The sequence below is a fragment of the Dendronephthya gigantea genome, unplaced genomic scaffold, assembly GCF_004324835.1.
Source record: "Dendronephthya gigantea isolate DGI-Jeju-01 unplaced genomic scaffold, DenGig_1.0 000031F, whole genome shotgun sequence".
NCBI classification, from domain to species: Eukaryota; Metazoa; Cnidaria; class Anthozoa; order Malacalcyonacea; family Nephtheidae; genus Dendronephthya; species Dendronephthya gigantea.
Window position 1 is genome coordinate 1,656,288 of NW_021163041.1, and position 15,772 is coordinate 1,672,059.

The window sequence follows — 15,772 nt, forward strand, 5'->3', positions numbered from 1 at the left end:
TTGCTAAGCTTAATTGCTATTGAATGAAAATTGGCAAAGAGAAATAATATATCCAGACCGCTTATAAAACAAATTCATGCATGTAAAAATAATCTAGTTATGTAATTTTTGTTAGTTTTAAGAAACCTTTCCAATGAATACTAATGTAGAATGAACACGAAAGAATACATTATTTTAAATAAACCTCATGCATGATCGTTATTACGTGAAATTATAAATAAAATAAACCTCATGATTGTCAGTTATTACCTGAAATAATCCATATGCCTTAAAAGTTAAGCATTGTGTGATATTCAGTAGCGGGGGTTTAGAACCCATAAAGTTTTCCTATTCTGATATGTAGTATAGATAATCTAACTGAGCAATATGCATGCACTAAAGCATCCTGCAGAGAATTTGATGAACATGGAACAACTGTACTTGTATTAGTTGTATATGTATATTCTGGGCATATATGTGGTATATATTCACATTTATATGGTATATATGGTATATTCATTAAAACGGTTAATACCACGCATATAATATAGATTAAATGTTGCTAGGTAAAAAATTCAGGATATGTAATAATAAACATGCAGGGAGTGAGTTAATTGGAGGAATACCGCATGCTGTGAGTGGGCGAGGTTAAATAACTCCACGTTCTTGTCAAACAATTTCCACCGTTCCTTGTGAGTTTTTAGATAAATTTCATCTTCACGTTTTTATACGTAGGAACTTATTTTAGGCGATTTTAGATGCATGCATATATCATATTTACCCTTTATTCGTGCGAGAGTATTAAAACGCGACAATAGAATTCAACCCTATAAACTGAAGTCGTAGTTGCAATTTAGTTTTGCATGTCTAATTAAATCAGGTGAGTACAGTGTTCCTGTTTTATTATTTTCAGTATTTTCAAACACAAATATTACGAGACGCATTTTTTTGTACGTCTCAGTTGAAGTAATCACAGCCAGGCCAACTCGCGTGGCATGCACCTAACTGTTTCGCGCGCGGGTATATACAGCTAGGTTCTTTGTGGCAATTTTATCTGCTCCGCAGGTAACTCGTATCACATTTTTGAGATAACTATGCAGAGATGTCACATAACTATTTATATATCGCTAATAAAACGGCCTTGGAGAGTCATGGCATCGAAAAGCCTGGATATCGTGTAGCCGTAGGTGTAATAAGCATGAGTTGAGAGTTGATACCGTGGGAGTCAGTTAGTCACCTTATTGTAGAAGGTGACGTTCAGACGTTGAACGATATTCTAAATTCATTGAGTGATCATGACTGAGCACCAAATATGGTTTAAATGTAAGTCTATATAGCAGTATATCAACCCACGTGTTATCAGCCTTTCTCTATAGCTGTCTAAATTCTAAATTCATTGAGTGATCATGACTGAGCACCAAATATGGTTTAACCACATGTTATTAGCCTTTCTCTAGCTGTCCTTCACAAAACCGTGAGACATGCATAGACATGCAGATAACAGAAAAAAATATGCCCACGACATCAGTGTAAGTTGTTTTACGTTATCTATGCATGTCCCCCAGAACTTTCTCATTCTCATCATGCATGTTAAAACAATCATGCTACCAATATTTTTGGGGCGAAACTCGCTTTGACATGGCTAATAATTTTCATGTCGTGCATAACCATACGAACCGGTAAGGTGTGAACAGGGTGTGGTTTGTTTGGTATATTTATTATAAGAAACATTACCAGAAATTTGTGACATGGTGATTTGCATATAAACTAATTTGCATATAATTTTCAACAATAATGGCCTTTAACTTTTACTATAAAATGTGCATATAGCAAAAGTACAACACCTAAAATTGCCGTTACCCTGCATGTTGCCCACTGTTTGCCGACCTCGAGATCAATAGAACAACCGTTTTACAACGCTTTGATGATCGAATTACTTACCTTGGGTGTTTCTATCTTCCGCCAACTGACTGTGTTCAAATGTGTATATACGCTTTGTATGGTTTATGAGACTGCCTTATGAGACTGATATTTTGGGCAGTATATTTTTAAATTTGGCGGACTGCAGAAATACCCAAGGTAAAAGATTCGGTTACCAAAACGTTTCTAAACAGCTGTTCTAACCATCTAGAGGTCGGCAAACAGTGCTGCAAGTCTGTGGCTCTGACGTTACGACATTTTATATTTTCACTGAATGTATTTTATAGTAAAACTCGAAGGCTATTGTGTATGGATTAAATGCAAATTAGCACTGACAAAAGCGACAGCCATTTTGTCACCAATTTCTGGTAATGAAATCAATTTCTGACTTTTTCTATCGAGCCGGCTTGGTGTCCATGCATTTTTGGATGCATATATGGTTGAATATTTTATTTGTCACAGTAAATTGCATTTATAGACAAATATCGAGTGCTTTTTATCTCAAAGAAAATTTGCCATGCATGCAAAGAGGATCTTTATAGCTATAATGCCTATATGCATTTCTTACATATAATCTGACTTGAAACAAAATATTTATTTTTGGATAAATAGACTCAGGAACTGAAAATTCAAGGTTTGAACCTCTATAAGAGATAAAAGAACATAGCAAGTGATTCATGCTGTTTTAACTTCCGTATCATACCGGATTCTCTTTTCATCGTTCGTTGCATGGTAGCTTGTAAGCCATGCATGCAGTATATAAATTGATTTCTTTATATGTAATTGTAAACTATCAGGTTTAAATTCCTGTAACATAAACACATGCAGGAGTGTTAGAGTTTCACCTGCCCACACCCATCGACATTGCAAGTATACATCCGTTGAGTTTTTCCTGTTAGTCGAAAGTTAGCAACTACTTTGCTCTCATTGTAATGCTAATACTTATGGTCGTGGGCGATTCAGTTTAATCACTGGCGAAGTAATTATAGTTCCAAAAATAAACCACTTGATGAATTTCATATATATATATATATATATATATATATTACCTTATTACAAGGCTCCCCATTTGTATGGCGGATTCGCCAGTAGAACTGTCTAAAGACTTCTCTTTTAGGATTACAAACGGTAGATTTACGAATGACGCCTAGGAACTGGTACTATAGTACTATATGTATATACTGATATTCTTCTGTAATTAAATAAGAGATATAAAGTGTAACAACTAACAAATACCCCTACAACACAAGAAGATTACATATAATCATTATATATACAAAATATCAATATATCGGTTACACCCATGCAAGGCGTAACTAGACGTAACTGCCCTGCGGAGTCAAATATTTGTTTAGGTACGCCGGGTAATTCTAAAGTCACTGAAGTAATATGACATCTTTCTATATACGGAAATCGGTAACTGCGAAAATAAATGTCTTCTTCACTTTTCATTGGTGGAAGTATATATATATCAACGTTTGCGGCGTTGATACATATGCTGCTGCTAGTTATATTTCATGAACTCCGGTCGAAATATATGAGATTACAAATGGTATATGACTTCGTGTCTTCGTCTTTACCTTACATGTAAGCCAGTTTTTCACTTGGCGAATTTATTGGAAAGACAACGAAATGGATGTTATTATGCATAAGCTATTTTACGCTTTAAACTAAATCCGGTACAAAAATTACTTTCAAAATCACTTGATTTATGTTCGGATATTCATTTAAATAACCATCATGATATTTCTGTTAATTGAACATAATTATAAATTTATATAGTAATCATAAACGGGTGCTGTGTGAGCCGTGAGGAAAAAATAGAAGACAATCTTTGGATATCCTCAAGTCCACAGCATATCAACTAAATTTCGTAACAAATAACGCCCACTTTAGAATGGTTTATAGCATAGAACTCTCTTTGTCGTGTTTTTCTTTATTTGACTATTTAATACATAAATATACTAATTTTCATCCATTAGCTATATTATACAGAAACAAGTTCTTCATCAGTCCAAGGATTTAGTTTGCATCTTATTAGCCCCATTCTAAGGAATCATTCTATACACTAGTCCATCATGGCATGGCATGCATGTTTAACACTGACAACTAAATTGCACTTCGGCCCCGTTTACACTATACCGGATTGCATCGGAACGCAGCGATTTTCGTACCGGATTGGGCTGCTGTTTATACTACTCCACTGTAATCCGGTACATGCTGCGGAGCGAAAATCACTCCGGTTTCGAGGTGATATAAAAAGTAATCTGGTATGTACCGGAGCAGTGTAAACAGACCAATCCGGTACAAAACATATTTTGGGCGAAATTTGTAAGCCAAGTCGTGTCGTACAAAAATGACTCTAGCTTTGTTTCTATGGCAACATTAAAAAGTGATGAACTTATTTTTTGCTTTGGACTGAAAATTAATTCGGTATGGAAAGTAATATGGTATAGTGTAAACGGGGCCTTCATTAGACCCGGCTTGAAACTACGGCACTTGCATCTAAGCTGGTGGATAGGAAGATTCGAGATCCAAAAGATCTTGCTTAGGAACTTTATGTATACCTACATATAGTCCACCAAAATCTCTTTGCATTGAAATTTGTGCGCTAAAAGCTTTCTGTTCAAAAATTGATCAGTTTCTTATAAAGCTTCTTAATTTGGTTATATTTATATTATTTACCTACAAACTTTCTAGGTAGTTTATGCTCAGTTTTTCTACCTACAGACTTTCATTAAACAAAAGATTCAAAAGCTGTCCTAGTAAAGCTCACGTCCATTTCATGCAATCGCTTTTTGTGAGACGCCACAAATTCTTTTTGCCTTTCGTGTACAAATGCCCGGCCGTTTGCAACGCGACGTCTGTTTGGAATAACCACAATATTTTCTTTTTTCTTCTCCTTATCGATAGAAAGCTTGCTGAACTTTCTTGCTTTCACACGTTTTTTCAAAGGAGGAATTTGAGACAAGGCACAATGAAGGGCCTCCTTGCTAGCTTCTCGTTCACTGTGGGTTCTAGGTGGAATTTCCCCAGCTACAAATAGTTTCTTTTGCCTGACTTTTAACTCTTGTCCGGGCACCACAACAACCGTCTTCTTCCCTATTCTGTCTATTTTGTTTATCAGCCTCGTATCATTAATAATTTTTCTTGTTTGTTGGGATTCGTTGTCCACAACTGATGTTAAGGAAAACTCTTTAAGAGGATCACAATCGTCGGAAATATTTTCATCCCCACAATGTTGCAGTAAGCTTTCCACCATCCTTGTAACTTCCTTATCATCAGCTTTTTCTTTCAACTTATTTTCTTCCCTCTCAATTTTTTCCTTCAGTCTCTCGACTTTACTTCTTAAGATCCTTATAGCTGGTGGTTCCCAATTTGGCGGAAAGTTCTTGTCCGGAAATGAATCCTTCAGATCTTCATATTCTTGAAGGTTATCAAACAAGCGACCTTTCAAGTTCGAAAGTTCATATTCGAGTCGCTGTAAACCGGATTCATTTCGTTTCTTCATCGAAAAAGAAGCTCTTCTGTCCAAATTTTTTTCCCTTTTTGTATTTTGTATCCATTTTGAAGAGAACCGTTTTAGATTTGCATGGTGATACAGCATATTATTGTCAAATGATTTCCTCCGGTTCTGTGTCGAAGGATTGTCAAACCCGTTTGGTTGTTTTCTAAAATCCGTCGATTCATAATTTTCATCTTCTTTTTCGGAATTTTCATATGCTGACGAAAATCTTACTTTTCGGGGTGAGAAATGTTCCGCCATTAAATTGTTCGAATCGTGAAGAATAAAATTGCTTAAATTGCTTGAGTATTAAATCGATCAAAACCTTTCTAATATATAATAGGAACTCGATAACCTAAACACTGTATCTACGCTAAATATGTATCCTGCAGGTTACTGTACCCATGACAACTCATAAACAATATAATATCCAGGTAACGGACCTGCAACAAAAAGAAAACTATTCATTTTTACCTGCAAGCATCATACTGCTTATATGCTAAGTACTCGATCTCAAAGCCTGTATCTAAGGGCTTGTTTACATGGAGGGGGTTATCCCGGCTAGGCCACTGATCTGGGCTAGGCGAGGTGAAAACTGCATATAATAAAAGACTAATCAGGTTAAGCCTTTGATGTGATGCGCTTTTTACCTCGCCTAGCCGGGATAACTCGCTCCATGTACACAGGCCCTAACTTATCATTGGTAAACCAAAAACATGATGATTGTATGATATATATATGCATCATGTATGATTGTATGATATGTATAATGTATGATTATACTATGGCCGGTTAAGTAATTTAGTCAAATAGTGTACTGCAAACTGTATCTTATTATATTGTTTACTCCAGAAGTTGTTCTCGTAATTGCTAGCTAATTCTACTTTTAGACATATATTGAAAAGTTTATATAACCTGGGCGTTGTCATTCATTATTTTGCTACATATTTTCCATACTATTAAAAATTTTTACAGAACTTTATTAAAGGCATTCAAAGCCTGTATACCATTTACACACTATAGTCTCCCCCTATGATTCTGTATATTGGTACAGGGTATTTGAGGTAGAGTCAGGCCCTTGGACAATATTTCCAAGCAAGTCTTGGCAGGCGACGCAAGCATGACATAACTCCCATATATAACACCTATATCCTTCCTATATCTATCAGTGGCGTAGCCAGCCTGACGATTTAATCATGCCATGCAAATTTTATGTTATTATCATTATCATAATTTCTTATCAAATTCAATGTCTTCACGGTCAATGAACACCAAAATATAAGCATAGAACGACTAAATTGTCGGATTTTGGGCCCCTAACGAGTAACGAGAGTTTTGCCCGGAGCCTTCGATTCGATTCTGATTCGATTCAAGATATCATCAGATATCATTGAGATCAGTGTTAAAGTTGTCGTTTCCAGGCCTCAATCGTTTTCGAGCGAAACGTCGTCTTTTGTATGATATCATTCATCAAAAATATACGAAATTTGTATGTAAATGTGTTGTTCATTTTGATATTTCTGATAAAAACCTGTATTGCAGTTGATTATATTTCATCGGAAACATGGCGATTGTATAGACGGATATTAAAATGTCTAGTGGAAGTGATAAGTCACTTGTCACTGGCGGAGAAGCTTCTCCAAGACATGTAAAGGCAAGAGACACAAGCTATATATCATGGTCAGGTTCACCCAGAAATTCACCAAGATCAAAACAACTGCGACCAGAGGAGAGCGACGCTAAGAAAATGGTATGTTATAGTATACGTTAGGCGTTTAGAATATTTTTACCGTATCAAAATGTTACAATTAAAGGCTATTTTGTAGAATACGTGTCTTCAATTATTCAGTACATGAAAATTGAATTCTTTAATCCCCAATCATAATAGATTTGGCTAAGAGTATTTATTGCATTTTGTTTTGCAAATTTTGTTCATTGTGTATACAATGCAGGACTCTATTTTGAAGATGGTTATTAGAACAATTTCAGTTGATGTGTTTTAGCTGTACTATGTATTTCTTTCTGATACAGAAATTTATGCTTGATTAAATTGAGGTTATATTATTAATATTTCAGTGCTCTTGATAAGTGGCACTATCACAGACTGGCACAGAGAGCCTGTAAAGGTGTTTTAAATATCAATATATACCCTTTTTGAACATATCAATTTTTTCTCCAGTTGAAATTCTCTCGACTTTTTTGAAAGTTAAAAATGCTTCTTAGGAAGACCTGTAAGTGTCCAAATATTGTGTACCTCTTTGAATGCATGTGTATAATTTATTCCTGTAACAATGCATAGACAGCTTAGAACTGCTAGTTAGAAGTGATGCTTGTGGAAATCAGATGCTCAGTGCTCTCAACTGTACCAAGAAGACTGGATAATTAGAAAGTATTGGTGTGTTGATTATATGAAGTGATGTTAAGGTGTTTAGACTTTAGTACAGTTACGCCTATCAATCACCATATTGGCAAAGATTATTTGCACAAACATTTTAGACGATCACGACAGCCTCAACAAAATAAAGACTAGATCCAAGTGGCACTGCGGAAATTGGTAATTCATAAACTGCAATTTGTAATACTTAAATGTTGGTGAGCAAAAATATTTATAAATGCTCAACAAAATATAACCTGCACAAAAGATTTGAAGCTTGCACACTCTAAAAATGAATTGTCTAACAACTGTCCGAAGTGCGTGATGAGCTGTCAAAAGATTTCAGAATGCGTCTCTAAAGGAGAAACATTTGTAATTGTATTCTTTTTGATAGCAATACAGAAATGCACAATTGACCATAACGAAAAATATGGCAGCATGTACATTTTACCACAATGCATTGTGAGCATTAAGCATAAATGACCAAAAAAGGATGAGAAGAAAATCACCTAATGATATGATACTTTAACACAACGAAGAAAATAACCTCCTTTTTTAAATATCTTTCAAAAAACTTCAATTTGCTCTCTAAACAAATTCTGACCGCAGTCCACTCTGGTGAAACGTGCATGCGCCATCTTTTTCGTTATCGTCAATTGTGAATCAGTGAATTGTTTGGGTTGAAACTTCATAATTCACCAATTTCTGCAGTGTTGCTCCCAGGCAGAGTATACCCAGGCAAATCCTCTCGTGCCTTTGTGTAGTTTATAGATAACTGTTTCCAGGGGTTTTAACGGGAATCGCTGCCCGTATATATAGACATAATTACTGATTATGCAATTTTTATTGTGTTCATACATACTCTGTGACTATGCGATGGTCATTAACCACTTGTTGCTAGGAGCCATTTCACAGACGAATAATTTGCAAATAATTATTCCTACTCAAATATTTGCTGTAAACAAAAATATAATCCATGTCAATTTTATGGTTCCCGTTATCTGGCAGTTTTCCCATGAAAAAAAGCCTTGACGGATTTTCAATGACAATGTCAGCATGGAACAATTTGAGCACAAGGGCTATTTTCAAATACATTTAGCGTCAATTGTTTCAGGTTTTGACAGCTTAGTCCCTTCATAAGTATGCATGGAATTGCCAATTGATTTCTTATATTGTTTCAATTCAGTATATGTACTTTGATTCAGCCAACGATTACGTGAAAGGTAAATTATTTTTCAACTTTTAAAAATACGATAGAAATTTAGAAAACTGACTAAACTCGCAGCACATTAAGATAAACAGAGTTCATTTTCGACGGTGATTAATTATTGTCTATATAGATAAGAATGATGCTAAATATGCATTGTTGTTCCCTGATCCCTGACATTAGTAAAGCAACGAGTTCTAAAGTTTATAGTATGAACAAGTATCTTACTTATGGGTAGTTCGCATTTTGCTATATAAGGGTGATGTCGTATTTACTGCTTGTACACGCTTTTGTAATACGTGAGCTCGGTATATGGTCTGATCAATAACACTGGTTCAATGTACTAGTTCATGCACAAATACTGGTTCATGCACAATATGGAGTAGATTATAGGGTAGTGATTTTCATGCATAATATTTGGTACAATTCTAATATAATCATCGAGTAAATATTGGCCACAAGAAGCCTGATTTGTGAAGTGTAGTGACCGGTAAATTTCTGGCACGAATCGCTTTCAGCTCTCATGCTGTTATTGTTTATTATTAAGATAAGAAGCTGCATGTGTTGTGAGAAAATAATTCACTTGAACTGTGTCTTGCGTCGTGTCAAACCTCGCCCTTGTTTAAACTCCCCCATGCACTGCGGCCCACACCAGCATAACGACATTCGAAATAACGAGAGAATTTTAACAATATTTTAGCAACAAATGCAGGCGTATGTGGCATGGACAAATTCTCAGTTAAAAAAACTCCCGGGATGTAAAGTTATCGAAGATCTTGCTCGTGATATGCAAGATGGAGTCGCGTTAGCACAGCTTATTGAAGTGGTTGGTAAGTGTAGTACTATCTTATTGACCTTTGTGATGATGTACTGATTGTTTTCCACCAATAAAATTTATATTCCCTTTTGCCACGCTCAGGAGCAATATCCCAATTTGTTTTTTACTGGTACTGGAAATTTGTCAGTTGTGTGGTCACTCTTGTTCGGGGGAGTGGGGGACCAGATTTCCTTCACGAAACAAATGCCGAAATGGCCATTTGCGAAGGATGTTCATTTTTCACTTTTCTGTCCAAAAGCTAAAGGATATCTCTCTATTTTTTTAGCCGGAGAAAAAATTGAGATAGATCCAGAGCCTGCATCCCCACTAATAATGAAAGACAATGTTGAGAAGATTCTTCTCTTTATCAGTGCAAGAAAAATACGTCTTCATCATGTTACTGCGAAAGGTAGTACGAAAATTACATATTTTTCTACGCCACAATTAACCATCATACTTTGAATCGAATTTTCTTTTCTATATTTCTTATTTTTAACATTATTAACGTATTTTTAAAATGTTAAATGTTATTAAAATTTTAAAAGTTCAGAACTTGGATGAATGCCAAATGTTTGAAACCAGACTTCTTCACCAACATCCGTGGAAGCTCTCTCAATTCACTGACGAAGCACAAATTCTTTGACTTTTGTTTCAGATATTGTCAGTGGAAATATGAAAGCAATAATGCGTTTAATACTTGCGTTAGCTGCTCATTTCAAACCAAGTAGTGTCCGAAGTGCTGCACCGGAGCCCGCAAGACCAGGACGTCGTATACGAAGGTCTGAATCATCTTTGTCAGCGGTTGCTGCCGATGCTGCTGCAGCTCTTCATGACGTCAGCAGAGCTGCTGCAAGTGCTGGAACACCTTATAAGGGATCACGGTTCAGGTGAGTGGATAGCCGCGTTTGATTAAAAAAAATGTAAGTACCAAAAAATCGTATTTTTCCACCCTACCTTCTATATACCTTATTAGTTGACACCACTTGTTTACAAATCTATTCTGTCGGCCAAACAAATCGTTGATTTCAACCCATGCTCGGTCCTCAAGTACCTTGGGGCTGGGACCAAAGTGACATTTTACCTCAAAGTATCTCAAAAAGAAAGATCTGTCCCTGCATGTTTCTGGATAGAATTATCAAGTTCCACTTTTAGAATGAGATCTTTTTTAATATTGATTACCTCGTACGTAACACGTACCTATTTTTAATAACTCGTGGAATGCTTACAGTCGCGGCAATAGAAGCGTTCCGAAAAATATCGAGTAATTCATTTGCTCAAATTTATCAGTTCATCAAATATTTGAAAAACTCCTAACTTCCGTTTCGAATTGACCAATTTCTAACTTCGCCACAGAGTTATGTGGCGTCACTGAGCACGCAATACATTACATGACGTCACAAACTAAATTAATCCATCTGTTTGTACACAATTCAGCAATTGGCAGTTTAATTAAACATCGTTTACACAGATCTGTAGGTAAATTTAAACCACATGTTTGTTTAGGCCGAGTAAACTTTTAAATTCAAGTGAAAGCACATCAAGTATTGACAGCAACGAACCAAAAGCGTTACAACCTGACCAGTCCATGTCTACAAAAATTCCTGTTGGAGGTCCACCGAATAAACTTGTGAAAAGGTAAATGAGACGACTATTGGTTTAATGTATGCATTACATCATCTCTTTAGAAATGTTTGTATGGATTGTATTCTTCTAAAGCTCGTCGCTCCGAAGTGACGATTACCCTTCTTACTTTTAATGTTCAATTTTCATGCATGATGCGTGTTCGTATTATATAAAGCTAGTGCAAAGGATGAATGAAAATTAATGGCATAGCGAGAGTAGTTTTTGATCGCCGAGTAAGTCAGCTTTAATAGGTATTAAAGCGAACAGTAAAATGCATCAATGTCTACTCGACCATGCAAAAATTATTCAAGTTATTAAAGTTTCAATAAAGAGGAATTACCTTTCAGGACAGGAAAATTACGGATTGATGCATTGCGTAAAAGCACTTCACCAGCAGAGAACAGGGAAAGTGGGTTGGGAAACACAGACTCTGGTGATGGTGGAAAAGCACTGAAGAAAAGAGTAGCCATTGGTTGTAGACAGTGGAAAGAGATTGTTGAAGGTTATGGTATTATGGAGGAAGATGTGAAAGAAACGCGCAAGAAGTTGATAGCTTTACAAGATCTTGTGAGTTTGCTTGTAAAACTGAGGCTAGTTTTCATGAAAACCCTCAACTTGAGACCTGAGCTCATCTTTTTCCATTTCCAAACATGCAAACATGTAAAATCGGTTAAAGTTTGTTAAAATACTAAATGTTTTTTACAAATGGATCATCTACATTTTTAGCTGCTAAATCAAGAACCAGAGACGGAGCAATCAGGAGATGAAGGAGACTTCAGTTCTCTAGATGGGACGTTACTGCAAGAACAAATAACAATTCTGAATGCTCGCTTGGACCAACGATCGTCTGAATACGATGATCTTAAAAATGAGCTGAACAGAACGAGGGAGGAATGTATCAATCTTCAGGGAATCAAACAAGGTTTGCAAACTCGTCTGACGGACCAGGAACAGGTCATGATGAAACTAAAGGCTGAGTTGTTGAAACTTGGTTTTTCACATCAGACTACTAATTCTGATAAAGATGAACTTCAAAGAATATTGGAAGAAAGAGATCGAGAGATCGCCCTTCTTCGTTCTCAACTTGCATCGAAAGATGATCAAGTTGATCAACAGAAAAAAGAACTTGATAAAGCATTTACAAAAGTAGCTGATGTAAATAGCATTGAGGTATTGTACGGTTTCGGCATTTTTTCTTAAATATTAATACAAGATTTTGATGTGATTTTTGCACGCAGAGACTATAGAAAGGTGATTTTCGCCCTTGTTAAACATCTTCGTTCTCAACAACGAATCACATCGTCGCCGTCGGTCAACGCATGCAATTTTTCTGGCAGCGCTTGCATGTTAACTTTTGTCCAGTTAAAATAACTGCATTGAACTACATTCTAACCAAATGAACTATGTCATGTCAATTTAGAAGGACCTTCGTGCAAAAATCAAAAAACACGAAGTGAACGCAGGAGCTTTACGAACGCAAGTGAAAGAACTTCAACAAAAACTCAAATCTGTCGACGCGTCTGAGGTATCCTTCATTGTTACACTGTTTGTTTGCATCATATAAAGTCAATACACAACGCACGCTTTCGTTAATTTTGTTTGAACCTATTTTCTTCCTCTTTCTTATATGCTCTTGTGAAGAGTAAAACGAGGCACACTAATCTATGAAATCCAAGCTATATGTAGTTGTAAATGTGTTTTTCTTTAGGTGAAGTTATCGAACAGGATAACTTATCAAGATCGAAGAGTTGCTTTGTTGGAAAACAAAGTACTACGAGAGCAAGAAAGATCGGTAAGTCTGTGTTTACTTTTTGTTTTAATTTTGAATTTTAGTATTATGATAAGTCCTTGTATAAAGATCAAAATAGTAACTGGTACTCGTCATTTCTAGAAAATTGATGGAATGGATACAGTGAGGCAGTGCTTACTAAGGCTGAGAAGTTCTCTTTCCAGCCAGGATCCTCAGCGTCACACCCTGGATATGTTAGAAGAGGTGAAAGAGTATTTGCTAGCTCAATAATTTATTTATAATCGTATATTTGTTTTGACCCACTGTAAAAACAGTTATTTTGCGAAAGTTATTTCCATGAAGTCAATCAAGTCAATTGGTCGATTTTTGACAAGTCGGTTATTCTTACTCTTTAGACATTAACCAACATGATTGACACTGGTTTTGTACAGTTTCCTACCAATGATGTTATCAAGGTACAGTTTAACTCCTTTAATTTTTCTTTCACTCTATCTTGAAATAATACTGCGTGGATAACACGATCGATAAACCAAATCATTGCTCAATCAAACCAAATCATGTAAGAGGAATATAAATTAATAGAATTGTCAACCGCACACACCGACACGTAAACCCGGCAAATAACATGCAAGATTTTTAATTTTAGTTACAAAAGTGAAGAGCTATATGTTTGGTAATTTCACTGCATATTTTGTTATCCACAGGCATCACCGAGAAATAACAATTATCAAAATGGTATCGGAAGTCCTCGAGAAAAGGGTCGGTGTTTAATTAATATCTAATCCAGTTTCTGCATGCATGTATATCAATAATGTTCATTGTGGTTGACAAATGAGAACAGTATGGCAACACAAAATTCTTCAATGCCGTTAGTCCGCAGGGTTAAGGTTTTTGGTGATGTTTTTCATGTTGTTTGTGATGTTGTTTGTAAGCATTGTCTCCTCGTCTAGTTCCCTCTCTCTCCACTATTAGTCATAAACCATAACACATGAATGCCGGGGTTTGATCAGAATATCTCAAATGTGTTTAGATGTTACAAAATCCACTGGCACTGATGTAACACGGATTACATACCAACCATCGTGGTCGCCTACACCATCTGTTGTGATAATTTCAAAAAGGTAATTGTTGTTTAGTGAAATTTTGTATTTAAGGAAAATATTTTCGCCTGCGACTTTCACAAATATCATTCAAAATACCCACACATATCATGTGCCCTCACTCGTCTCCTGGAGTCCCTTGTAACGGGCATTTTTAACATTACCTCGTTGCCGAGTTGATTAAGAACAGGCGGATTGCAGTCGGGCAAAATTGAATCCCTGAACCAAGTTCGCCAACAATAAAATAGATTTTAGCGAAAACTTTAACTTAAACGTGCAATAAACGTTTAATGCTTTCGTATGAGTTGTTTTAATTAGGACAATTTTCGTCTATGTGCATGCGAAGATATAGGCTGTTTTGTGACTTTCGTCCTTATTTTTTTACTACGAAACTACGTTAAATTGGGAGTTGATCTTTAATAGATGGGTTTGGTATGAATTTTGGGTGTCGATCATTCTGCATGTCCGCAAAATGTAGGATAAAATATCAAAAAAATTTCGTTAGTTGACCTTCCAAGTTACAGTTACAAATTATTTTTGCCGTAGACTTGGCGAAGTAACATTGGGCGATTTTAAGTCGTTACTTGATCTGTCAGGACAATATAGATATTATTTCAAAGCTCTTGACGCAGAATTTGGAACTATCAGAGAAGAGGTATGAACTGAATAAATCATTAAACCATAGGGCTGAAAGAGTTAATAGTATTCTGTATACTGAAATTATTTGAAGAGATAATAAATACTACACACAGCTAACACATTCCTAATATAATTTAATACATAAGAGATGGAGGCTTCTATTTGTATGAGATTTATGGGATATGTTACGTTGCATTTAAGTTTTATTGTGCAAGCAACTCATGCATGATGACTTACCTCATTAATATCATAATGACTTACTACACTAAGGCATAAAAAAAATATTTTTTCGGTTTCATAATCCACGATCGTGATTGGCCAATTCTTTCACTATAAGTTGTCTACAACTATAGTTAAAAGTTAACTTTTTTATATACAACCGTCCCGTGAAAAAGACTGCAAAATGCTCGACAAAATGATTTTCTTTTGATGAACGAACTAGCTTCCATTTATCTGTTTTAGCTCATTAATGACGACGACGTTATCCCAGGATGGGAGGGTAAAATCATGGCGTGGATTTCAGACTCCAGTGATGAAGAAAAACTTCGTGATGGTGATTCCAGTACTTTGTTCAAAACAAAACGGAGTGAAACTGATATTTAAATAAGAATTTAATTGAAATAAATATTATAGATGTGCATATATTCAAGAATAAATTTAAATTATATATCGAGAGTCGAAGAATCACACAATAACAATATAAATATAGAACTTTACATTGATCATTCTCCCACTCAATTTTTTCTATTTTTTTAGTTTTCACATGTACGATAAATTTACTAATAATGTATTTAATGTATTACGCTATTGAAATTACATCCAGAATTTAATCAGAAGATATTTTTACTAATAATAACT

The 15,772-nt window shown here is 35.5% G+C and overlaps 1 protein-coding gene across 2 annotated transcripts; it reads left to right on the forward strand.

Moving 5' to 3' along the window:
* The first annotated feature begins 6,845 nt into the window (after positions 1-6,845).
* LOC114524564 (dixin-like) lies at positions 6,846-15,766 on the forward strand. Of its 2 annotated transcripts, none has more exons than XM_028545679.1 (15): positions 6,846-7,154; positions 9,686-9,815; positions 10,089-10,211; positions 10,458-10,689; positions 11,306-11,437; positions 11,773-11,992; positions 12,152-12,595; positions 12,846-12,950; positions 13,134-13,217; positions 13,317-13,418; positions 13,571-13,630; positions 13,880-13,934; positions 14,206-14,296; positions 14,822-14,930; positions 15,377-15,766. In XM_028545679.1, exons 1-15 carry the CDS (start codon positions 6,996-6,998, stop codon positions 15,515-15,517), a joined length of 2,187 nt encoding a protein of 728 aa, XP_028401480.1. In that variant the 5' UTR covers positions 6,846-6,995; the 3' UTR covers positions 15,518-15,766. The 2 variants fall into 2 exon arrangements, with proteins under 2 accessions (XP_028401480.1, XP_028401481.1); XM_028545680.1 differs by lacking the exon at positions 6,846-7,154 and adding an exon at positions 7,176-9,001.
* Positions 15,767-15,772: the final 6 nt, after the last annotated feature.

Bases quoted from the DNA above. Each gene is read 5' to 3' on its own strand.
- LOC114524564 (XM_028545679.1), top strand. From the start codon at position 6,996: ATGTCTAGTGGAAGTGATAAGTCACTTGTCACTGGCGGAGAAGCTTCT. The intron at 11,993-12,151 runs GTGAGTTTGCTT...CTACATTTTTAG, and splicing joins TGATAGCTTTACAAGATCTT to CTGCTAAATCAAGAACCAGA. The intron at 13,218-13,316 runs GTAAGTCTGTGT...CGTCATTTCTAG, and splicing joins TACGAGAGCAAGAAAGATCG to AAAATTGATGGAATGGATAC.